At 49.7% G+C, this 24,970-nt stretch overlaps 6 protein-coding genes across 6 annotated transcripts; 4 read left to right on the forward strand and 2 right to left on the reverse strand.

Annotated features, from left to right (window-relative positions):
- Positions 1-1,028: 1,028 nt before the first annotated feature.
- On the forward strand, positions 1,029-9,385 carry FSUBG_9316 (ubiquitin carboxyl-terminal hydrolase 34; the record flags this gene model as incomplete). Its single annotated transcript, XM_036687816.1, has 13 exons — positions 1,029-1,746; positions 1,796-1,961; positions 2,010-4,489; positions 4,812-5,090; positions 5,139-5,199; positions 5,482-5,692; positions 5,827-5,864; positions 5,914-6,122; positions 6,171-6,740; positions 6,792-6,843; positions 6,895-9,092; positions 9,156-9,212; positions 9,348-9,385. 13 exons carry the CDS (start codon positions 1,029-1,031, stop codon positions 9,383-9,385), a joined length of 7,077 nt encoding a protein of 2,358 aa, XP_036535181.1.
- Positions 9,386-11,657: 2,272 nt separating this feature from the next.
- FSUBG_9317 (uncharacterized protein) lies at positions 11,658-13,233 on the forward strand (the record flags this gene model as incomplete). The annotated part of the gene is made up of 2 exons (XM_036687817.1): positions 11,658-12,250; positions 12,300-13,233. The coding sequence occupies 2 exons, from the start codon at positions 11,658-11,660 to the stop codon at positions 13,231-13,233; spliced, it is 1,527 nt and encodes a 508-aa protein (XP_036535182.1).
- Positions 13,234-13,496: 263 nt separating this feature from the next.
- FSUBG_9318 (uncharacterized protein) lies at positions 13,497-14,648 on the reverse strand (the record flags this gene model as incomplete). Its single annotated transcript, XM_036687818.1, has 1 exon — positions 13,497-14,648. The coding sequence occupies one exon, from the start codon at positions 14,646-14,648 to the stop codon at positions 13,497-13,499; it is 1,152 nt and encodes a 383-aa protein (XP_036535183.1).
- A 112-nt stretch (positions 14,649-14,760) lies between these two features.
- On the forward strand, positions 14,761-17,661 carry FSUBG_9319 (stress activated MAP kinase interacting; the record flags this gene model as incomplete). Its single annotated transcript, XM_036687819.1, has 3 exons — positions 14,761-14,801; positions 15,159-17,496; positions 17,554-17,661. The coding sequence occupies 3 exons, from the start codon at positions 14,761-14,763 to the stop codon at positions 17,659-17,661; spliced, it is 2,487 nt and encodes an 828-aa protein (XP_036535184.1).
- Positions 17,662-21,402: 3,741 nt separating this feature from the next.
- On the forward strand, positions 21,403-22,028 carry FSUBG_9320 (vegetative incompatibility het-e-1; the record flags this gene model as incomplete). The annotated part of the gene is made up of 2 exons (XM_036687821.1): positions 21,403-21,453; positions 21,510-22,028. The coding sequence occupies 2 exons, from the start codon at positions 21,403-21,405 to the stop codon at positions 22,026-22,028; spliced, it is 570 nt and encodes a 189-aa protein (XP_036535185.1).
- A 1,142-nt stretch (positions 22,029-23,170) lies between these two features.
- FSUBG_9321 (uncharacterized protein) lies at positions 23,171-24,220 on the reverse strand (the record flags this gene model as incomplete). Its single annotated transcript, XM_036687822.1, has 1 exon — positions 23,171-24,220. The coding sequence occupies one exon, from the start codon at positions 24,218-24,220 to the stop codon at positions 23,171-23,173; it is 1,050 nt and encodes a 349-aa protein (XP_036535186.1).
- Positions 24,221-24,970: the final 750 nt, after the last annotated feature.

Below are 24,970 nucleotides of genomic sequence, written 5' to 3' on the forward strand. Positions count from 1 at the left end.
CCGACAGCAGCTGACATCACGCCCAAGCTGTCTGGAAGTGAGCTCCCCACTAAAAGGATCTCAAGTTTGTGCGGAACAACTGTCAGTGCCAAAAACAACTGCAAGGCAACCGGGCACCAGGGTAATCTTGATCTACCTTGCCTACCTTACCTTTTGCCTACTAACCCAGCATACATCTTAGCTCGACGGCACCAGAGAGACCCTCCATTAGAAACCCCCGAAAGCTTCAAGGCTCCGGCGCGCACCATTTTCATCCCTTACCCAGTGGCTGTGAGGTTCTCTTATCGCCCTTCCTAGGTTCTTCGTACTCTTCACCTTACCTAGAAACCTCCATAACTTCCATTGTATACTTGCCCGCTCACATTGGCAAGATCAGAAGGCTGTCTTTTTTTCAACAATCTTCTCATTCCGCAAAGCAGCATCAGAATTTACCGTCTCATACTGGTTTCCTTGACAAGGCAAGTAAACACAACCCTACCTTATTCTTCTCTTTTTCAAACGAATGTTTCCCTTCCCATCTTGCTCTGGTCTACTATCTGCACCCCCAGTGCTCCTGTTATAGCGGGGTATCCACACTAGCAAACCGCGAGCGCGCACTGCCAATCCATGCTCCCCCGGCCTGAACTAAGGTGGCCTAGGTACTATCCTCAGATCCATCTCAAAAGGTCTTATCCATCCAATCCATCCACCTGTTTTCTTATCCGCATCACAATCCAGGTCCCAAGAGTAAACATTATATTCCTCTGGGCAACCATCTTTCATCCGTTCTTGAACGTCAGGATCTCTTATCCGCACACATTCGTCTGCGTTTCCCTTGCCCCCACACTTGTGCTTTGGCTCTGATCACCTCTTCGAAACCTCTATATCTTCGAGCTTGGGACTCTTGCTACTTTGCCCCGCTACATTTCACAGTTTCTATCAAACCCACATGTTAATTTTGTGCAGCTATCGCCGGGGCGTCTTTCGCGACGGTGTGACGTCTCTGCACCTCCACGCTTTGTCCCCGTTGGCCTCTTTCTACGATTCCGATGGATCCAGCCTCGAGATCTCCCGCTCTCCCAGATCGTGCTGCCTCCGCTGAAGCGAGCTCGACCCGGCCGAATCCCTTTGATGACAGCAACATATCATCTCGCAAGCGCCAACGAACCTCGCTCTCTGGGTCTCCCACCAATTCTCACAGCACACTGAATCCTGGCCACGACTCTTCTCGCTCCGCCACTCTTGATACTGAACCTGTCTTGCCTCGGCCTGGCTCGACAACTGCCTACTCTCAACCCGACTCAGTCGCGCCGAAGACTTCAGATACAGGATCTCCTGTTTGCGACCCTTTAACAGAGCCGCCATCGAGTATGGCTACTCTTAACCTGAGAAACGCGCCCGAGAACGACTCAACTTCCTCTCCACCTCCTCCACCGAACGTGGCCCAGTCAGTTGCGGCTGAGACCACGGACGATGCCTTGAAGGACCAAGTCAAAGAGAGCGTCGAGGATGCTGAAGTCGCCATGGTGCCGCCTCCCCAAAACCTCGGCACTCCACGTTCCAGCTTCTCGCATTCAGCAAGTCCTCCTATTGAAGTTATCACGGTGCAGTCGGATGATGATATGGCTTCTGATCGCCAGAGCATTGGGGTTTCAATTGTCGATGATGATTCTGTCATGATCGATCCCATCAATGAATTCCCTTTCAGGGAACCAACAGAGACACTGGAGGGAATGTTGGTGCGACTCTGCAATTATATCGAAACTCGTAAGACGCCTTCTGCTTTTCCTAGGGGGTCTACATGCTAACAGTGTAGAATCGTCGATCGACGCAGGAGCCATCTACAAACTCCAACAATGGCTTAGACGGTATCTCGATTACATCGCTACTGCCAATCAGCAATTGGTAGTCGATTCATGTCGTCTTAACCATGTTTTCTGGATGACCTTCCCACGCATTATTACCGCTATGGCTGCCCACAGGTAAGCCCGCCACGCATGCACCTATGTACCGAGACTAACGTTGCACAGGCCTCCGTTCCTAGCAGATGATTTGTTACGGCATCATACCGAGGCCGTCTTTTTAGACTTCGCCAGGTTGTCAGCATGGTTCGTCAATCAGGATATTCATACGATCAAAGAGTTCATAGCAGAACAGGGAGGCCGGGGACAGCAGACCGTCGAACTTTTCTGCCCATGCTATCTTCAGAACCTCCACTCAATCATCAACCCGCTATTGTTAAGCGATGATCAGTATCAGCATTTCGGGGCCTTGTCCATGGCCTTTCTCAAGGCATACCAGGACAGCCCAGGCGGGAGCCTAAGTCGCCTTCTCCAGCTGACAAAGGCATTATTCCAAGTTATCCCTACATATCCCCGGTTGACTAATGACCTAGCACCTATATGCTTAGTCGCGTCAGATATCATGGAGGGTTCCTGTAACTTTGTTACTCCCGAAATTGCTTTCAAAAGCAACCAGAAACTTCTGATAGGTCACACTTTGCTCGATCTGATACACGAAAGATTGGACATCATGATTGACAAAAGTCCGACGCATCTCGTCGCAGACAGTGTTCTTGTGATAGTTCAAGCTTTGTCAAATATGATCAACATAGCTCTCAAGGGTGATCACGCAGCTGCAATTCTCATGTTGGAACGGCACCGCACAGAGTTTCCAGCGGTGCCTCTCAGATACACTGCTGAAGCGATTTCCTATGAACACCGCTTTCAGTTCTTGATCAAACTAATCAAGTCAAGCCAAATGCAACTTCGATTTCAAGGCATGACACAAATGTGCAAAGAACTTATTGCCTTCTGGAAAAAGCATCTTGATAGCAAAGCCGATGATGGAAGCCATTATGTCGAACACATTGCGGAATACCTGATCCGGACCGGATTCATCGACTATCTACTAGGCGCCAACTGCCATCCTGAAATTATTGTTGAGGGTGCTAACATCATTGGCTTCATCATTGTGACGAGAAGGTACCGAAGGACGCATATCGATAGGTTTTGGGAGGGCATTACTTCCAGGCAAGACCCTCGAACCGCTGACGCTCTGGCTCGTATGGTCATTCAAGTCGCGCATCTTTTTGATGACGACGGGCTTTTGCTTCTCTGTGAGAAGTTCCAAACTCTTCCCATAGACGCATTTACGCCCGCCATCCGAATGCTCTGGGAGGGTGTCATGAAGAACATGGCAGAAAAATGTTCGGAAGACTGTCTTCTCGCTGTCCAACCGTACAATTTATGTCTGCGTCTATTGAGGGATTCGTCTGTTTGCGCATCCGGATCGCAAGTCATGTATCCTGACATCCAACAAGCAGTAATGCAGAAATTCATAGATCTCCTGAGGTGCGGCCCAGATGCTGAAGGGCAGCAACAGCTCTACCTTGGTTGTCTTCAAGATCTTGCAAATAAGTCTGCAACAACCCTGGGGAGCCTTTGGTGTTTATTCATCGCATTACGATCAAGGGAAATGAGCCGAGAGATGCGCGGGCTAGTAGAACACCATGGCTTGACAAGACTCGTAATTGAAGAGTTGGAACATGCTATTGGTGCTGGCCAGGCGGCAGGGATTCCTGCGGTTCTCTCGTGCTCTGTCAACCAACCTCGGAGAGAATTCATTGCCAACCTCATCCAGCTTGAGCCACCGTCAATCACCGAGGACCTTGGTGTCAAACTATGGGACATGTTGGTAGGGCCAACGTCCCTTTCACCGGACGATAGGCGGGTGGGCTGGGAAATCTTGAACAGTCTCCGTCGGAAGAACAAAAATGGTAATTCTTTCCTTCAAGCTTGTCTGACCTACCATCTTCCAGCCCTTTCGTCCGAATACTTCTGTGAGGGTATGCTTGAATTTCTCAGAATTGAGATCCTCCCACGCCTCAACGACAATTTCAACCTTGCTCTCGATGACCCAGAAGTAGCTGCTACTAGTGGTATTGAACAATTGTGGCGCCTCATTCTCGAGGCCGAAGATGAGACTCTGGTAGACAGGGCCATACGAACTCTCGCAGTTGATGTCTATATCGACAGTCGATTTTTCAACTCTATTTCAACTCAGAGAGCACAATCTGCCCATCTGAAGCTAGCTAGTCGATGCCTAGAGCAGCTGAAAAGTGCTGCACAGGAGCTGAGAAATACAAGCCAAAGCACGAACAGCGATGACCAAGTGGTGGTTACAACGATTACACAACGGCAGTTACAGCAGCAAGAAAGGATTTTCACCCGTTCGTTGAAGTTTCTCCGCTATATTCTTGAGGCCCACCAGTCGAAGCCATCGTTGTCCGCACCTGATCTACGAACACTGATCCCACAAGCCTCCCACGAGGTCCAAGGAGATCCTGCCGGTCTGAAGTATCAGTCCTTCGATGGCGACCAGCAGACTGACATCAAGCCACTTGTCATTGGGAGGGCGAACACGGCAGCCTCGCTCCTCGCTAGTTTGCGGCAAGAGACCGGGTTCGACAACTATCGGATATACTACCGAGGCCGACCATTCCTGCCGAGTGAGCAAGATATATGCAGGTCCTTAGAAGATTTATGCGTGCATGATGGCCTTATACTGGTCAGACGTGAAGAGGGTGGCCCCGCCCTCTCGAACAGGGTCAGGCCGGGCGCTTCACCACTAGAGATTGAGATTTCTGCACACTTCGACGAAATGTGGGAGTATTTAAGCATGGATGAAGCACTGGCACAAGAGGCAAGTACCCACACACATTGGCGATCGGAACTTCGGCTGACCTTTCCAGATTTACTACTTTCTCATCAAGCTGCCCACAGATGGCCACTTCATGAGGTTGATTAGCAGTGGAACAACGTCATCTAAAGATATCTTTCCCTCGGGGCAGCCGTTCAAATCTCTTTACGCTGTCCATGCGTTGATCGAATATGCTGAGACCCTCCTCCCTAGCCAACTGACCGGTCAACTCAATGATGTCGCCACTGGCTCTGGGTCCGATCCGGTAATCCTTCCTGAGGCTCTCAAGACACCAATATCCTTCATCGTACAGGCAATCTCGGATGAGGATATTTTCAATGGCGCTTCGGTATTCCTGCGGCTAAAGTTGGCGTCTACTTTGCTGCATGCCCTTCGGCAGTTTCTTGACAGTATGTTGACTCATCACGCACACGTTATTCGGCCTAACAAAGTTACAGGAGTCGGCAACCTCAGAGGTTCAGTACCGCCACAGGGGCTCCCTCTTCCTGACCCGAACAGGTTGGTGAAAATGTTGTCGTATGCCATAGACTGCCCGGGTGACGTCCCTTCTCCGGTTATAGCAGGAGCGCTTGTGATCTGTCTTCGGCTCAGCATGCTTGATGACAAGTTTTGGGTTGAACTCAAAACAAACCCTGACTTCAAGCATGGCCTGCATCGCCTTCTACTGATTGATTCCCGCCAGAGTATGAGATCACTTTCCGCGAAACTAATTGAAGAACTTTTTGCTGTTATGAATACTGCCACTCTCATTAGTGAGACTGACTGCGACACTTCAGTTAGATCCCGTGAGTACTCAATGGTGGAGTATTTCTGGAAGGTCACCAGCGCCATGGTCAGACAAACGACTGTATTTCCCAGCCAGTGCGAAGAACTCTTTCGATTGGTTCATTTTCTTGTCCTGAAGATTAACGCGCGGTTGCCTGAGTTGTTGGACATTGAGAAGTTTGCCTCTCAAATTAGCCAGCTTCTTCTTGACCATACTACAACCGAGGTAAGCTCAGTCACTTTCGTCAGAACGATATTGAGCAAGACAGCTGACCACATGATCATTAGACCATTGGGCCACCAAGTGTAAATGATTCGCTCGCGAGAGGTCTATCGTCACTGTTGCACATTTGTCTACAGCTAGATAACTCAGTCGCACAGTCCAAGACCCTTCCTAGGTATTATGCTGCATCTTTGAGTCCCGGAATATATGCTGACCTAGCTCAGTAACCTCGCAATGTCACTTGTTTGGAAGCACTTGTACCCTCCCAAAGACCTGCGAAGTGGGCAGCCTGTGCCCAAAGTGATCCTCAACGAAGAGACTCGAGCAAAACTTTCAGATGTGCTATTCACTCTTGTGAAACATGACCAGAAGAAGACGGTGGCGGTTGTGGAAGCTCTCGAGGAACAAGTTCCATTCTTCGACGATGAAGAGGGTACGTGTTATGTTCTAGTAAAAGTGCGAATGCTGACACCAGGTCCAGATGACCACTACATCTACGATCTCAATTACCATTTCGACCGGCACAGAGCTCTTCGGGCTCCCTGTGGGTATACTGGTCTGCTGAATTTGTCCAACACTTGCTATCTTAATTCCTTGATGACACAACTCTTCATGAACACTACGTTTAGGCGTTTCATCCTCGGCTGCCGCATCAACGATCCTGCAAACAGCCAGCAACTCCTGTCCTACACCCAGAAACTGTTCGGTCATATGCAGGAGAGCTACCGTCGCTTCGTTGATCCGTCAAACTTCGTCCATTCTATCAAAACATACGACGACGCTTTGATTGACATTCACAATCAGATGGACGTCGACGAGTTTTACAATCTACTACTTGATCGCTGGGAGACCCAGCTTTCTGGCCACGATGAAAAGCGGGTCATAAAATCATTCTATGGTGGTCAGCTTGTGCAGCAAGTCAAGTCAAAAGAGTGCGAACATATCTCGGAGCGACTCGAGCCATTTTCTGCAATTCAGTGTGATATCAAGGGCAAAGGGACATTAGCAGAAAGCCTCCAGGCATATGTGGATGGCGAGGTCATGGAAGGAGGTACGTAAAGTTCTGTAGTAAGAAAACAGGAGATGCTGACCGAATAACCAGATAACAAGTACAAATGCTCAACATGCGACCGCCATGTTGACGCGGTGAAAAGGTATTGGCCTCCCTCCCGGCGTGATTCCTCATGGTAGCTAATGTTTCATAGGGCCTGTCTCAAAGATGTTCCCGACAATGTCATATTCCATTTGAAAAGGTTTGATTTCAACCTGCGTACCTTGCAGAGAAGCAAGATCAATGATTACTTCTCCTTTCCGGATCAAATTGATATGCGGCCATATACCATTGAGCATCTCAGTAACCCAAAGAGCGATATCGAGGAGGACATCTTCGAACTAGTGGGTGTGCTCGTCCACGCAGGCACCGCTGAATCCGGACACTACTACTCATACATTCGCGAGCGTCCCACCTCAAGTAATCGGCCCTTGTGGGTGGAATTCAACGATGACTTAGTAACGCCATGGGACCCTGCGCAAATGGAATACTCCACATTTGGAGGTACGGATCAACGTCCCATATACGATAATAATGGCATTTTGTACGACAAGAACTTTAGCGCTTATATGCTGTTTTACCAGCGTTCTTCATCCTTGCGCGCGGAACAGGAAAAGATGTCGGTCCTTGCCATTCCAGCACCCCTTCGTGTTGACGTGCCAGACCACCTTGCGGATCATCTCTCGGACGAGAATACAAACATCCTCCGCCGCCATTGTATTTACGACCCGAGCAATGTCAAGCTTGTTCAAGTTCTGTTTCGTCAGTCACGACAGCACTGCAGATCCATTGGCAGAAGCGAAAAGAGTTCGAGTATCAACAGCTTCATGGCTATGCGTAGTCAAGAGCATGGACTTCAGGATCTTGCCATGCGAACGCTCATTGGTAACCTAGATCAGGTTGTCGCAAGGACTAAAGATGCTCCGGATTTTCTCTCATACGAAGAGACTATCGAAGACGCAGTCACATCATGCGAGCGGTGTGCCTTTTCCTTCTATGAGTACTTCAATCAGCATCCGAGCGCTTTTCGCATGCTTTTGCAGCGTAATCCAGATCAATTAGTACGGAGCAAGATCAAGAACCTTTTCAAGGTTGCAGTCTCGAAGATCTCGACAGCTTTGCCCAATGTTTACGATCCGGAGATTCGATACAAGTTGGTTCATGATGCCGACGGAGATGAGACGCTCTCTGAACCTGATGCTTCCCAACGCTCCGTTATTGACGGCGTAATGATGATATTCCAACACCTTTGGAAATTCTTTCATATTCACATTAGAGCCTGGGACGAGTACTTCGGAGCTGTTCTAGATTTTGCTGCCATGGGTCATCGGGAAACCGGATATGTCTTGGCCGCGAACTTCCTAGCGAGCGCTATCAGAATCATTTCTGCTGATCCGCTCCAGGAACTCAGTGGGAACTGGGCCAGAATGCTCCAAAGCGTCATTAGGCGGAACAATACTACAAAGCATACCTCGTATGTATCGATTATCAGACTAGTCAGCCACTTGATGAGTCAGATGAGGCCGCAAATAGGAACCGAATATGTCGAAGACCCGACAGAGCGTGTATCACAACTAGCTGAGGCCTTCAGCTGGACGTTCGAGGAGGTGGATCTTGTTTACAGCAGTCCAAACGGTTCCTATACCAGCCTTTTTGTTGAAAAACTCCTTACCCTCGATCAAGAACACGCAGGATGCAACAATATCATAAGAATCTTGACAAAGCTAGACAGCAGTATGGATGAAAAAGTACTCGGGACCTTGAAGCTATGCATTCGTGGTGAGACTTCGACCCAAGCCATGGATCCGTTTCTGCAGGCTTCTATCACGTACCTCGAAAGCACAGAACAGCTCAGCAACGCCAAAGACATGATTGAACACGTATCTATGCAAGCGAAAAGCCTTCAAAACACCGAGGGGGTGTATTTTGTTCAGCTCTTCAGAACAGCATTGGATCTCCGCCAACAAGACAGGGAATTTTGCAAGGAGGTCCAAACATTCAGCCGTGACCTCATCCCAAGATGGGTACCATTTCTCCTCGCAAGCCCCGAAGAACAAGTGCGCCGGAGCACACATGACTTTTTAGTTTGCGAATTGGGTAAGATTGATGCTGATGCTACCAGTGACCGCGATGTCACCGTGGATGATCAAGTCTCAATCAGACAGATGATGAAGCAAATCGGTGTTATTTGTCTCCAGTATCTCAGGGACCACCATGTGCGCAGACGTGCTCAAATCAGTCGGGAGATTGCAGACAAGTTCTTGAAGGTAATTGAGGGGTGTGCAGCTACGGTGACAACAACAGCGGATATACAACCCGAGCTAGATGTGGAACTCCTCTCATTGCAGGACGGTAGGTCATTTTCTCTACAATCTTATCCAGTATCGTTGACCAAAAGGCTCACCCGTTTCACAGATGTCTTGAATCCCTTCCGCAGGCTAATTGTCGACGAACTGGAGGAAGATGGGTCCGGTATGTTACAGTCGCTCAGCGACTCCAACACAATCATAACAGACTTGAGGTGATGGCTGACATTGGGCAAAGACTGGGAAGGATCCTGCGGGTCATCTGAACAACTTGATGACATTGTTGAGATGAACATTCCAGGAATGAACGAGATGAACGATCTGGAGCAGATGTCATGAGGTTGGGATAATTCCCAAGGAATTCAGACGATCCACTGCGGTTGCTCGAAACCAGAATATTACAACAGGCACGGGCACGGGCACGCCTACACGACCAAGGACAGAAAGGCGTTTAGTGGAAGCTGGGTAAATTCTCACTGATGGTTTGCTTCGCCTAGACCCTAGCTTAAAGAATGAGTGGGTAACGGATGGTTTATCAGGCTCAAAACATCAATGTATAGTCATGGTATCGAGGCAGAAGCGAGTGTTTCTGGAGCAAATTTGCATAGCAAGGAGTGATGGCGTCATGGAAAATAATATGAACAGGATGAGGGAATTATGACTGAAACAGGCAGAGAAAGAGACGAGCTCCCAGTCTGTTCCTCAAAGCCAGGACAGTATGAGGCTCGACAGCTGACAGATAGTCTGCCGGGTCAACGAATACACGACTGCATGATTCATGATAGCCAGGTAGATGATCCGATAAGCCGCGGGGCATCTCTTGGTGAACACGGTAACCTTGAAATGGATTCACAGCCAGATTAGAACAGAGTTGTGTCTGTTACCGCCAGATGAAGTGAGTTTGGCGCCATGTGGTTCTATGAATAGCGACTTGAGGATAGCCTCTGATTGACGGGAACCCTAAGCCGCGCGACAGGCGAAGGGGGAACATACTGGCTATTTCCATCCATTTCCGCATGCGAATTGGACTGGGAGGCCCTCGACCAAAGCACTGAAGGTCCAGGCCGTGAGGGTACCGGTACGACAGGCTGGCGGCTGGCTGAAAAGCTATCTTTAGCTACCGGACCAAAATGGTGGCCAGCCTTAGTACGCCAATGTTACGATGCCAATCCACAGATATGCGAAAATTCGCAAGTTTGGAAACATGTCTCTATAGATGAAACGGCGGGACTTTGATCTGGAGATGTGTTTCTGCTTGTCCTTGATTGGTTTGTTTTGATTCACAATAACTACCTATGGAAGAAGCCGATGTTTCAGCAAGATATTATTCATACATGTGCTTCAAGCCCCTCTTGGGCTGCTAGATTCACTGGAGGGTATCAAGGATCTGAGTGTTGGCATCTACTTAGGTACTAAGGTAGCTATCGACATGTTTTGACCCGGGAGACGGGAACTGTTGGTTCGTGGTCACACCCCGACTACCGAGATCAGGAGCAGCGATCTTGGGATGTCGAGGTTGGTCTAGGGAGGAAACGCAGGAACAGAACGGGGAGTGGTGTTGAGTCTGTTGACGGACAAGGATGAGAGAGACTGTTTTTAGAACAACCTAGTGAGAATACATACGGATACAGTCTAGTCAGGCCTAATCTATTTCCGCTAGGATGGACATCTGACCGTTGAGCTTTTCAGTTCTCGCTATAAACATGGTCAATATCGAATAAACTATTATAGTATATTAATTACCTTATTTAACACAAGTGATAGTCTATCTATCCCCTGGTCGATCAAAACCTGCGAGTTCATCGTCACAACTCACATGCATGCATACAGCCACTCACATGCCTTGCCAGGCCGCCAACGACCTTCTAAATTAAGTATAAGGCTAGAGGTGGCCAATCACAGTCTGTTCTGTCAACCCCGCCAGCAGCTCGAAATAGTAGCCGAGCTGCCACTAATGCACGTTAGCCGCCGAGATCCCTTGACTAAACCGCATTGGGCACTCACAGCGGCGGGGGCTGCATTTTCATGTAAACCTCAGTAAATCACCGCTTACTGATGATCTACTGCGAGTGACTGATGCTGCAACTCCCCTTATTTTCCATCTCACGACAACAGAGCTGAGCCCTTACTCATCTTGGCACGCCTTCGTTTCATCTTTCCTAGCCCCCATGTCCACCCACATCCACCGAGGAGGCCACCAGGGGGAGGGGAAAAGTGACTGACTGGGTGGTGAAACATAAACAAGCTGCCTTTCATTCTTTTTTTAGATAGAACATTTCCGGGGAAGAATAAGCTCGGACGCGGTCATCTCTTTTAATACTCTTTTCGTCCGCTTGTTTCTCTCTGCCCTTGAAACTTTTCTGACGCAGGATCACGACGACAACGACGGCGGGTTCACAATACTATCAAGTTTGAGAGGATACCACAGCTGCTGTGCGGCTTTTTGCTCGGTTTCAGTTACCTTGTTATATCTTCCTTCTGATCTTTCTTCGTTTCTCTCTTCTCAGTGTACCCCGTCGCTTGTTGGTTTTCCTCGTTCTTCGCCAGATCAGATCAGATCAGACCAGGTCAAGTCGTCCTCTTCACTGAAGCACGACTTCACAACTTCGAAATGTCGCTCAAGGACAGGATCTCGTCACCCCTCGAGGCTGGTACCTCAATCCTCGATGCTCATCACCTGCCTCCTCATCTGGCACCGGCTCTCGAGCATGTATCTTCGCGTCTGGCCCGCAAGTCGCAGCATATCACGCTTGTTGTAGCCCGTCGGGATTATCAACTCCCTTCTGTTGTACCCCCCAAGGGCCTCCTGACTCCGACGACTCCTTCACCACTGTCTCCTGGACTTCGGTTGAACCTCTCTCAAGGTCCTGTCTCCAGGCTCAAATCGCTGGTCAGGACTGGTTCTTCAACATCCCTGCGGTCGATCAATTCTCCGCGGAGTGCTTTGTCTTCACCCGGTCAGGTCCCCCCGCTTGAGGCGTCCAGCCCTCGGTTCAGATGGCCTCTTTCACCATCCACGCCAATGTCTCCTCCTCCCATGACACCTTGCACCGCATCATCGACGACCACCGATACCATGAGCTCAATGATGAGCGCTTCGTCAGGCTTCGGTATGCGACTTATCCACACCAACGAGCTCCACCCTAGGTCCGAAAAGATCCTCAACTCCATTTTGAGCAAGACGGAAAAGAAGTTCGCGATAGGGTAAGACAGACACCTTGACTCTCCATAGAACCTAGCTAACTCACCAAAGCACTGAGTGGCTATCACCTGCTGTCAGAGCTTCCTCGTGCGGGCTCACCAACCAGCTCATCCATAGCTCCATCATCCAGAACGAGGTCCTTTTCTGCTCCGAAGGCCTCACAGTCCTCACACTCGATAGATTGTACAGTCTCAAGAGTGCCTTGTCCAGCTATTCCAAAACAAAATCCCACCTCCGTCTCGAAGACGCCGTTGACGAGCTCCGACGTATCATCCTGGCAACCAATGGTGCAAAGGTTTCGAAAACCGCCATCCTCCGATCGTATGACTGGCTGAGTGTGTCTAATTGGGCACTTGTGGACCTCGATCGCATGTATAGGCGGGCATATGGAGGACCAGAGCAGTATGGTGGTATCTCAGGTCTTACTAGCTTTGCGGAGCCAGCCATAAAACCTATCAGCGACTCACAAGAGCGATACAAGGAAGAAGAGGCTGAGGAGGCTACAATAGGCCTGGCTGTCTCCGAAGGGAAGACGCCCTCGCCGAAGCCTCTGCTTAAACTCCAGACAAATTTCACTCCGGGGCCCATTCTGAAACCGAAGCCCAACAAGATTCAAGTCCCAGCTCCAGTTTCGGTTCCAGCTCAAGTTCAAGCACCAACCCAAGCACCAACTCAGACCGAAGGAGAAGAGGAGGAGGAAGACGGCGATCGCACGGCACGACCGACAGATCAACTGTATTTCACAATGCAACAATGGGAGCCACCTTCGACGATAGATCAAATCTTAACCGCCGGTCCCATCAATCGAAGCGCTTTCAGTCCTCTCACGCCAACACCCATCATGAGTCCAGCATCACCAAGATTTGGGCCGTTAACACCACATGACTATGACGATATTTCGCCCACCACGCGTGGAGAATGGGGTTTCATGATGGCAGATAATGCCTTTCAGAGTGGCCGGAAGGCCGGAGTTGAGATTTTTTGATATTGTATGCCTATTGTCTTGTCTTGTTTTGTTTTGTTTTGTTTTGTTTTGTTTTGTTTTGTCGGTTGCACGGCGAGCGTTTTGGCTTCGAGACACCCCTTTTGTTCGATTGCATCTATGCTTTGTTACTTGGCATATTAGATCTCAGCGTTATAGAGGGCGGCGTATGTTTGTGGAGTAAATATGCTGGACGAAAATGGGGGACCATAGATAGTACCACCATTCTTGAATATATTGAATGAATCTGGGTATCATTGTCATCACTACCATCCGTACTTGCTCCCTGCCTCCTTTCGGTTATTCTTCCCCTTGGCAAAACTGTCCTCAAGAGCTTCACGCTGGCTCTGTGCATTCTGTACCAACTGGCGCAAGCTGTGCTTTCCACCTCCTTGGATCGCACGCACAGGGTTGTGGGTCTGTTCCTCTCCCGCAGCCCGAATCTCTTCGTTGTGTCTATATTCCTTATCCATATTAAAGTTTATAACTTTCTTTGCCGCTTGGTTGCCCAGGCCATTGCGGCCAAAGAGCTCTCTTCGCTGAGCGGCAGTAAGGTTCAGGTCCTCAACTACTGTATCAAGGGACTCAGAGCCTGGCAAAGTTGTCGCGGATGGACCTGATTGCGCATGGCTGGCATAGTCGCCATATGCGCCTTCATCATAGGCCAGTGAGCTTTCTGCCGTCGCAAACATTGGTTCGTAAGTGCCTGAAGAACTCCTTTCCGCAGGTTCAGAGGGCTCTTCTGTGTGCAGAGAGAACAGCGACACCTTCTTGGGAACGGCTGGTGTGGCCTCTGGTGTTGTCTCAGCCGGTTTCAGCGGAGTCTGTTCATTTGTGGGAGTCGGCGCTGGTTTTGCCAGCCCTGAGTTCAGTTTCTTCTTCTTCTGGGGGTTCCTTGCCACAGACAGAGGCTTGAACATCAATGGCTTGCCCACCAATTTAACCTCGTCCGCTGGTTTTTGTCCTTCAGGTATATGTGGTTGCGCAGCAGCCGTCGGCGTCGGTAGGCTCATGCCGTCTGCATCGTCATTTGAATTGTCTAGGTCACCTCCTGCTTCTCTACTGAATCCTGGAGCTGCGCTAGTCTTGAACTGAAAGGTCGGTCTCGCTGTCGAACTGCTCGACGCCACGGGCTTGGGCTTGTTCGCGTTCTTGGGCGCTGGTAGAAACGAGTTGAAACCGGAGAATCTACTACCACCGGCAGTCTTGATCCTTTTTTCTGGAGGTTCTTCGGCTTTCGGTTTATCGCTGGCGAGCTGAGGGAGGCTGACAACGATTTTGCCAGGGTTGGATCTATCAACAACCTTTTGAAAAGGCTTCTTGGAAGATGCAGATGATTTAGGAACTGGTCTGACAGGGGCTTGAACTTCGGCTTCGGAGCCTGAGCCCTCCGAGTCAGAATAGTCGACAAGGCCCATGGCGGTCGATTAGTTTAGTAGTTGGCGTAATAGTGAAAGTACGAAAGAATCGCGAAGCTGAGTATCGTGACATCAAGTTGAAAGGTTCCACTTCTAACATGACGGTGCCGCAATGCAGCCACACCTCAACGAGGCTGTGCTCCACACTGGAGGGTAAGGTGAGTTCAGTTGAATGATAAGGTGCTAGTAGGCTACTAAACGTTACCTAGGTGGTGCTCCCAACCTAAGGTACATTACCCCACTGTTCAACTCGTGCTTGTCGCGACTATCTTGAGGTAGCAGTTACAGCGATAATGCAATCCCTGCTTTATTAGATTCTCGACTACTCACGTCTTGGGGTAGTGTTAAACATGTTGAAGCAGCTACTCGGCTCTCGGCAATTTCTTGACTTCACGGAGTGAGGCGATCACGCATAATTAGTCGCGACTATGTCCGTCATACAGCTTGAAGAGTACGATGATGTCTTCGGTAATGGCTTTGCACAGGTTCAGAAGCTGACGTCCCGTCCAGACTCGTCTCCTACCAGCTTCGCACTAGCTACCTCGATGAAATTGCAGACGGTGTCGGAGAGCGACTCCTAAACGTCAACGATGGCTTCATAAACTCGGCTCCTTTTAAAGCCGCTGGCTGGCGGCCGAATTCGTCCCACCACAAGCGGACACATTCACCTCCGATCCCTACTGCGATTGCCTCCGAGTACTTTCAAGCACCAAAGCAGGCTGGCCTCACACTCGAAGATGGGGAAGAAGATGGTGGTATGCTCACCGCGGGCGGTTCGGATACTATGGGTCCAGGAATGGCTACCAGGCGGCGCAGGCGTCGCGAGCAGATGGAGGAAGAGGACAGTAGTGACTTGAGCGATGAGAGTGATGACGATACGGACCAACGGGCTGCGCAACAGATCAAGTTTGCAAAAATGCCAGTCAGACACAGAGCGGGCTCATCACCACTACAGAACACGAACTTGAGGCAAGTCGGGGCTGTCTCACCAAGGGCACCTCGCCGAGGCTCACAGTCAGCTTTGATAACAGTGCAAGAGAGGCCTCGGAGAGACACAGTCACGAGCAGTGAGATATCATCAGAAAACGAGACCGATATTCCGACAGTCCAGAGGCATCGAGAAGCTGCTCGTGCTGCGGCAAGGGCTGCGAAGCTACAGGCTAGAATTCTAGAGGAGCCCTCGCCCGGTATTCAACGAGCGGACACATCTCTCTTGCCGGAGGAGGAGGAAGACTCCGATGAGGCTTCCGACTTATCTGATAACTACGCCGAGAGTATAGACTCGGCATCGATTCTTGATGGCGTCGAAAACGCCATCAATGCTTCTCCAACCCGCCAGGTTGTGGGAACACCGCCCAAGAACTTTGTACGCCAGTCTACTATTCGCAAATCCAAACCGGCGGCGCACCCCATTGTCCTTGGAGCATTACCGCCTCCCAGGCCGATGAGCATGATCAGACCTTTGAGCGTCGCCCAACCCAAGAGTTTGCTGTCAGCCGCCCTAAAAGCCAAGGATAAGAAATCGTCTATTCCCTTCCAGAAGTTCGCCCATTTCAGCGGGCAGGGTACGCAAGGCTCCATTGCTGTGCGTATATATGCACCTTTCTCAAAATCACCCGGCAAGCCATTCCAGGTGCTTATCCGCCCACGTGTTCATGACGGACAAGGTGCCGAGCGGGTGGTGACGGTTGCAGACCTCATCGGCTTGAGTTTATACCGATACAACGAGGAGAAACTCGAACCTCCGTTGCCCAAGGGTAAGCTCAATATTAACTGGTGGACTCTACGCATGGTGGAAGAAGGTGGCGAAGTTGACGACGATTTCCCGCCCTTCGAAAGAACGAAGCCGTTGACATCTTTTACTACGGTTAACAATGCTGCTGCGCGCGGTGGAGGCCGCATGCGATCTAATTCAACTGCTTACGACGACTTTGCGTTGGCAGAAGCTTCGGAGGAGGAGTACCTTGAAAATAAGTCACTCACCCCCCAGGAAGACGAAGAAGAAGAGCCAGCAACATCACAGGATAGCGGCGGCGGGGTCCCTCTCACTCCCACGGAGCCAGATGCGGACGCGACTCCTCGGGGCACTCCAGGGCCGGCTATCAAGCCGTTCCTGTCGGAACGTCCGCGGCAAAATCCTATCGTCACAACGACATATCGGTCGAACGCTCCTCCAGCAGACATACCTCAGGCACCTGCTGCAGCTCCCAATACGTCCCGCGGGCAGCAAAAGCTGCTTCGGATTCATATCATGTCATCAGAGGTCGCACCAGGGCAAATGGTGACACTAGATGTGATGACTGATACTTACTTGGCTGAGGTGCTGGACATGGTATGCCGAAAGAGACAGTTGGACAAGGCCAACCATGTTCTTAAGCTTCCTGGATCAGGAGCGGTAGTCATGTTGGACCGGCCAGTTTCGTCCATTGGGAACGTCTCAGACTTGGAATTGTACAGGCGGCGATTTGCAACAGATGGTCCGTTGACGATCACTGGCTCGCCGGGCAGCTCGTCCCCAAAGATGCTGCCATTGGCCGAACAGGCCATGCAGAAACGCAGCAAGAAGTCACAAACGCCAATGGTCGGTAGCCATCCATTGGCGCGAGAATCACTGAAGCAAGATGAGCTCAGCAACGCCAGCTACAAGAAGTACACTGTCTGGCGCAAGCAGCCCATGCGCATCGTTGGCATGAGCGAACGCATTCTCGTGATTGACGGCGAGTACATTCACATCATGCCAGCGTCTGGCGGTAAGGCATTGCATGACGGGTCAGGCAAGACGACGACGGTGCACTTTAGTAACGTGGTTGGGTGTAAAGTCCTCCGAAAACATCCCACGAATGTCAAGGTGAGATGTCTCTGTTCCTTTTATAATGGTTTACCATTCTAACAATGCCTCAAATAGCTTGTTGTGTATAAAGCAACCGAGAGTAAACGATATGACTTTGAGGCCCGTAGTGCACTGGAGGCGGCTGAGATAGTGGAAGAGCTAAAGAAGGGCATGCCTAAATGAGTGGGATCGCAAATCGGAATGCCTTTAGGGGTTAGCAAACCGTTGACACACTCTCCAGATTTCAGACTACCTAAGCACTCTAGGCACTGAAGACACGAAGACGATGGCGCAGGCAATCCACCGGAATTCCTCGTTGTTTCCACACCACTTGCACGGATATGTCACTTTGTAGAAAATGGACTTGGGCTTGCCTCTTTCGCTTGTCGGCAAACCCTCATTACCAATGGCAAACGAAACGACTTGATTCGTTTAACCCATGCCATTGAGCTATACTTTGATCAGTCCACGCGTGTGTTGATTGCATTGAATCTCGATGAGAAGCGGTGTCGGCTACGGCGTCTGAAGCGAGGCTGAAAAAGCTGCTTGAATTATTGACAGACCATGCTTGGTAAAGTCTTGGCTAACATTGGCCAAGACCGTCGAGCAAGGCAGTAGAAGGTCGAGATGGCGATCCAAGGTGCCAAGCCAGGGTTATGGCAACAGAATGTGTACATACCTAGGGGAGGAAAGAAAACACAAAACCTTAACCCTAAGCAATAGAAATATTTAGGTAAATTTAGCCTAAGTTTAGGGGGCTTTTTAATGAGTTTATTTTGGCACCCTAGATCAGGGTCCGGTGTTTTCTTGCTCCCCGAGGCATACATACATATATCATGGAGCACTGAAGATGCCCGAGGAGAGATGGAGTTGATGTGGAGACTTTGAGGGGGCGTGTGTGGCGTTGAGCCAAGCCGGCCTCTCAGATTGGATCAGGCCAGTAAAGAAGAGTGTTGAAGGTCCTGTCTCCGTACATGTTGCGTGCACCCAGTCTCCGAGCCTCATGACTACTGTGCATGTTGCTTGATCAAGAACCGATGCTGTCCAAATCAGCAAGCAAAACAGATCATTTCTGCAGTGATACACCACACACTGATTCAAACCCTGGTATCAATTGCTGATTGCTTGGTCTTTGTGTGACGTGACAGCAAAATCAGGCGCTGTAGGCTAGAAAACGGATGGCTCTTCTGGCTACCTGTCTAGGTGTCGCGTGCCGCGCGTTCAGGTACCTGACTACCTACCTGAGACAAACGAGCAAAGGCCCGTGGAAGTAAAGGGTGGTAGGTTTCCATCTACTCTACTTTGGTCGGTTTGGATGCGGATAGGGAATCAGGATTATCGGGCTAATCCTAAGTCGACTCGTTCTTCCTGATCGAAGCGTATGTTACTTATCGACCTTGTGTAGCTTGTATAGCTATCGTTGGTCAATTCTGTGATACTGTCAGCAACTAAAAGTAGAATTCAAGACAGCCAGGGGCTCCCTTGTCTGATTCTCCCCAGGTCGGGTATTTCCACTGTCGTATTAGGGCGACTGACAGTCAGTCGATCCTCTGCACTCCTTCAGACTCCTCCGGGCTTCTCGAGCAAACATCAGTGGTTAGCGGACCTCTCAATGAAGTCTCACTCCAAGTCCTCTTGAATTCCGCGGTTCAGCTAGGTACTAAGGTACTGAAGAAGAGGCTGGGACAACTCCTGAAGGCAAAGAAACCAGGAACGCAAGGTTTCTCTCCAGGAAATAGTTCGAGGTTTGATTGGATGGATGTCTTGGATATTGTTTCGGAGAAATAAGCTTCCTTTAATGCCATGCAGAGTTGGAGGGTGGCGTGTTGCATCGATATCAGCCCAGCATATCCGTACAGTAGAGCAGGATGCATTCGTATACAGTGCAGTCTTTTAGGTAATTCCATCCATGATGTCGATTGTGTTTGAATGCAGGGCCACAGTCCTTCTGATCGAGGATCAATATCACGGGAAGTTACATACTGTATAAGGTCCTAAAGTTCCAAGCTGGCTCACCAATGAAAAGGCCTTGTTAGTGACCCATGGCCCCATGCAGACTGCCGTAGGGGCTCGTGTTGGCCCTGGTTCAACTGTACATACATAATAAGAAGAGCAACCAGCAAACAAAGTGTGGAGCTTCCATCATAAAAGGTCCACCGTGACGCAACTAATCACCTATAATTACGCGATAGAGGTCCATCAGCATCAGCATTGGCATTGGAGAAGGCAAAGACAGTGGCAGGCTAGCAGAATCGACTGCAATATCATGAAGGGAAAAAAGAAAGAAAAAGAAAGAAGGGGGGGGAAGGGTCAAGGCGATGCAGGCGCTTTCATCTTTTTAGACAGGACACAGCAAGCAAGCAAACACCCTTTGAAAGTACAAGTTCCTCCCTGCTTCGTGGGCGTGGGCGTGGCTGTGGTAGAGCCGATGCTGTGGCGAGCGTGGCTGACGTATCCGCAACTCAATTCGGTCCCACTTCTGTTTTTGGTCTATAACGTCAGAACAAGTTTATCCTCAAACTTCACGGGAGTCGGCTTCATCAACTGGAGCTGGCTCTAGTTAACAGTTTTCTTGCTTTCGACTTGTTGCCCCCAATCACAAATCTTGGCTCAGTCTCGCCTTGGCCTTGGCGCCGCCCCCGGATGCATGTTGTTTGAAGCGTGCAGTCTGTAGCTGCACTAGGTGGCCAGGACCTCTAACGCTATGAACACGCCTGTTACAGCACATGCGCGAGATCGTGATGAAAGATGATGGAGGATTTGCAGTCACTACCTACTTAGTTACAGTACTCAACTAGTTACAGGCCAGGGCACACCTTGTAGCCAAGAAATGCCCGTCCGAGGCAGCTGTTGCCTCCCATTTCTTGGTTCTTCATTTCGACACCCATTACGGAGTAGCTTGCTGCTCGTTTTCCGGTTTTTCTGATACAACTCGGAGAACGGCACTGAAACCCTGGTCACGGAATATTATGCAGGTACTCGTGAGCTTGATTGTCAAAAGTTGGTCGTTTCGGTAAATCTTTTATGCATTGGCCTCAAGATTCGAATGGATCGGGTAGCTGACTGTCCAGGCCGCATTCATGGCCTAAATCCTGCGCTCCTTTCAACATCACTCCTTTAGTACCTATAGTAGATCAGTACCTAGGTCATTGTACCTAATACCTGGAACTCCAAAACATGCCGCGTGAGCTTGAGGCTCAGCTCTGCACAGGGTCGACCTCGGCTTGAGCACTTGCTGTATGTATTATTCCCGGCGGTCTCGTGTAGGGCAAGCTGAGACGTGGGATGCTGTATTTCATTCGCCTTGCATAACGTAAGGTAAGCCAGGGGGCAGCTGAGGCCACCACATCTGGAAGCTCTGAGTGCTGTATTCACAAAGCGTCCCAGAGGACAGCTCGGACTGGGAGAGATCTACACTACCTAGGTGCACAGTGTATGGCATATGGCACTGGTACAGAGGCAGCAGCATTACCTACCTACCTAGCTTGCAAGACTGGCATCAATCCGAAGCACGAATATTTGGGTACAGGTCCGTTTCTGGTCCAGTTGACTGCGCTGTTGGCTATATCGATCGATGACCTAACTACGAATAGACGTGCCTCCACCGTTCTCCAAGCATACGAATCGCCAAGACCCGAAGCTAGGGCGGACAGTCCGGGGTGAAGGGGGTGTGCGAATAGAAGTCATCGTCAAAGGCCCCAGTGCAGTGTAGTCAGCCAAGATGGACGGCATAGCATGGCATAGTTCGTGTCTGACTGTCTCGGTCTGTGTCCATAAAACGTCTTGACTTCCAGACTTTCTATTCTTTCTTTCTTCCCTTCCCTCTCATTCATCGCTGCAAACCAATTCAAGATCAGACTCTCACATCATCACCGAACAACAAGCACTTCTCAGTCCAATCTTCTCACCAACAACACCAACATCATGAAGTACTCCACTGTCACTCTTCTCGCTGCCCTGGCTGCCTACTCTCAGGTATGATACTCTGATTCCCCCAAGGTTCGCAGACTTGCCTTGCTAACATGATGCAGGCCCAGTCCATCTCCATCCCTGGCGGTGACGAGGTCTCCTCTATCATTGACGATGTTTCCTCCCGAATTGATGATGCCTCCTCTATCATTGAGGATGTCTCTACCCGTGTCGGTGACGAGGTCTCTTCTCGCATCAGCACCGCCACCGAGACTGGTGCTTCTACCACCGTGACTGATGCTTCCACCGTCACCGATTCTGCAGAGACCGAGAGCGAGACCGGATCCAGCTCTGTCGACACCAGTGCCCTTGGCAGCATAACCAGCGCTCTTGCCAGTGCCTCCAGCGTCATCGACGACAAGATTGCTTCTCTCAGCTCTGATCTCGCCACTGCTACTGGTACTGCCAGCGAGGCTCTTGAGTCCAAGATCAATGCTCTTGAGAGTAGTGCTGGTGCTATCGAGAGCAGTGCTGGTGCTGCCGCCAGCAGTGCCACTGGCGACAATGCTGGTGCCATGCCTACTGCTGCCGTCGCTATGGGTGCTCTCATGGGTGGTGCTGCTCTCTTTGCCAACATGTAAAGTGGCATGTACGGAAGACTACATTAATAATGAGATAAACGGTCCAATTTTCATGCGCCATCATTTTAACCAATATGGAGCTCTTGTATATCCAATTCTGATGAAGCAAGGGCATGACAAGGCTCGGGATCTTAATTAGCTAGCGTTGCACATCTGCCGTTAGTTAGTGTGATGAAAAGGGGAATATGGAATTGAGGGATGCCTGTGTTTGGTACAGCGTTTGTAACGGTGACTTTGTCAATAGCATTCCTCACATAAAATATCCTTGACCTTGAATATCAAAATGAAGATTTTTAGCATCATATGTTGACTCGAATGTTGAAGTTCTGTGTCTATGCTCTGATCAATTGCATGAACAGTGCAATGCTATTTAATGCCTGCTCTTCTCTGTAGTATGTTGCAGTCTCGGCTTTTCCCTTTGCCTTAATCGACTCTCAATAACACCCTCCATAAGTGACGTGAGATGTGTATGACGGTTTCACCCCAGTATTTATGGCTTTGTTAGCTGCTGTCGTGGCTAATTCTACTTGTAGTATGTAGGCTAAACTGAACGTCTGGTTATTGATATTGGACATCCCACTTCGACTTTCAGTCACTCTGACTTGAGGTTATTTTCGAAGTCAATGACTTGCAGTGTAACCATCACACATTGACGGCACAACTACAAACCCAGCTGGAAGAATTTCTGGGATGCAGAACTCGTTGTCGATATTGTTCTTCTGGGCTCAAATGGCGGTAATAAGGCGATGGCTATGTGCTATGTGCTGTGAGATCCGCATTCCAGTCATGATAATACAATTGTTTCTCATCCCTGGTGGCTGAGATAAAGGAAATCTCACTTCTCGCTGCTCCTCTATCTTGTCTGTACCAGGTGCTGGGTGTGATGGTCAGTCATACCAAGGACAGTGGCTGGGTAGCGGATTCAGAAGATGGAACCAAAAATTGGTTATCTGTGTTCCGAAGGAGACATGGCTATCCCATCCCATTGCATTAGTAGTTAAATGCACTGGGCACAATCCATATGTGATTGTTCATCTAATATAAGCTTACCAAGCCATGCAACTCTGACCCAGGAGAAGCGTCACAGTCAAATCTACTAGCTGTAGCATAACCATGTATTGTATGCTATATTCGGATTCTCGTCATGTCTTGGGTCGACTCTCTGTCCATAACTTATCGATAATCTGGAAGACAGCCGTCACGCCCTTCATGGTCTCTTTATCCACCTGTCCACCTAGTTTTTGTTGAATCTTATCTGGATGCCATCGCACACGCTCATCCCTGAGCTTAGCCACAAACGATTTTTCTCCTACCTCTTGTGGATTCAGTCCATTGACAAAGAACTTGCGCACATTTGGCTCATCCACGTCTTCTATACGACCGCCTTCGACCGGCCATGCAATTTCCGTAGGTGTGCCCTCCCAGTTTACCCAAGCTGTCGTGTAGTTTTCCCATCGTTGTTCCCAACGTCGACGTTCTCTGCGCTCCTCTCCACGGCGGATACTATATTCCATGTCCTCGTGGAGTTTCTGCGCGCCACGATCCTCGTTGGCTTTGCGCTTCTTCGCCTCTTCACGGCGAGCACGCTCCTCAAGCAGGCCAGCATTTGTCTTTTCCCACATTTTCTGACGTACATAGGAAGCGTATTCCTCGTCTGTCATTTGTTCTAGGTGACCTGTAGGCCCTACGCGCTCGTTGGGGTAGACGTGGACGGGTTGACCATATACACTTTCCCAGTACGCAGCGCCCTCGTCATCGGCCATGGCATCGAATAGAGATTCACGAAATGCTGCGTCTGGATCGAGAGGCTCTGGTTCATGAGGGTTATTTGGTGTGGGGGAGCGATGTCGCCGGCGGTGTCGGTGTCGGCGGTGACGGAGAGGTGAACGCCCGTGACTGTCGTCATCATCATAATCTCGATGCCTATGTCTGTCTCGCGATCTTCGACGAGATCTGTTGTGACCCTTCAGCCGGATGCGCGAGCGCCTCGGCGCTGTGGTATCCCCTTCATCATCTTTATCGTTGCGCTGGGCGTCGGTGTGCTCTGATGGCGCATCGAGCGACGGCTCTCTCTTGACGTCAACTGGTGATCTCGATTCGGGAGATCGACTCCTCCTTCGGCTTTTGGGCTTGTCAGGGTTGATAGAGGAAAGGATATGGCGTCTGCGAGGCGACTGCTCAGTTTCGCCCATCATGTGAGGGCCGTATAGTTCGAAAGCATTGAGTCAGTGACGCTCTTAGCTTTGAGAGTCTGAGAATTTGTAGTTGTAAGTTTAAGTTTCGATGTGGGGATTAGATGTTGCTGGTGCACAGACCTAACTTTATTAGTACTAATATCATTACCCAAGGTACATTATCCCTCAACTTGAATGATGGTGAACCCAACAAATAGTGTAAATATGCATCGAAACGCAAGTATAGGTTTCTACCAAGATTAAATGGGTATGAGGAGCTCCTGTGGTGCATGGTGTTTTAGTGATTTCAGGTATAGTTGTGTGTCAGAGAGGCAATTATATCAACTTTCATGACCATCAGACTGAGTTACACAAACAAAACTCAAGGTGTACATATGGTTACTCATTCCATCCGAACAAACGAGTCCTCCAGTTAGCGCCATCGCGATACCTAACTGACTACCACAGAGGTTTAATAATACTTAAAAGATACTATGACTTGAGATTGCACTTGAATACAATGTCGAGTTATCCAGTACAGGGTAAGCACACCTAGCGGCTAGCCTCCGCAGCCAGTCAAACTCCCTACTCACTATCACTCAGTACTGGGTTCTAGTATCTGCTCCAGTTTTGGTATGGTAAGATAAAAAACGACAATCACTGAAGGGTGCATACTACCTAGGTAGGTAGGTAGTTAGTCGTGGAATTACACCTTGATAGTCCAGCCACTATACGGAGTAGAACATTGACCATTAGTTAGGAGTGGAG

Source organism: Fusarium subglutinans (genome assembly GCF_013396075.1).
Source record: "Fusarium subglutinans strain NRRL 66333 chromosome Unknown NRRL66333_c0000141, whole genome shotgun sequence".
Taxonomy (NCBI): Eukaryota; Fungi; Ascomycota; class Sordariomycetes; order Hypocreales; family Nectriaceae; genus Fusarium; species Fusarium subglutinans.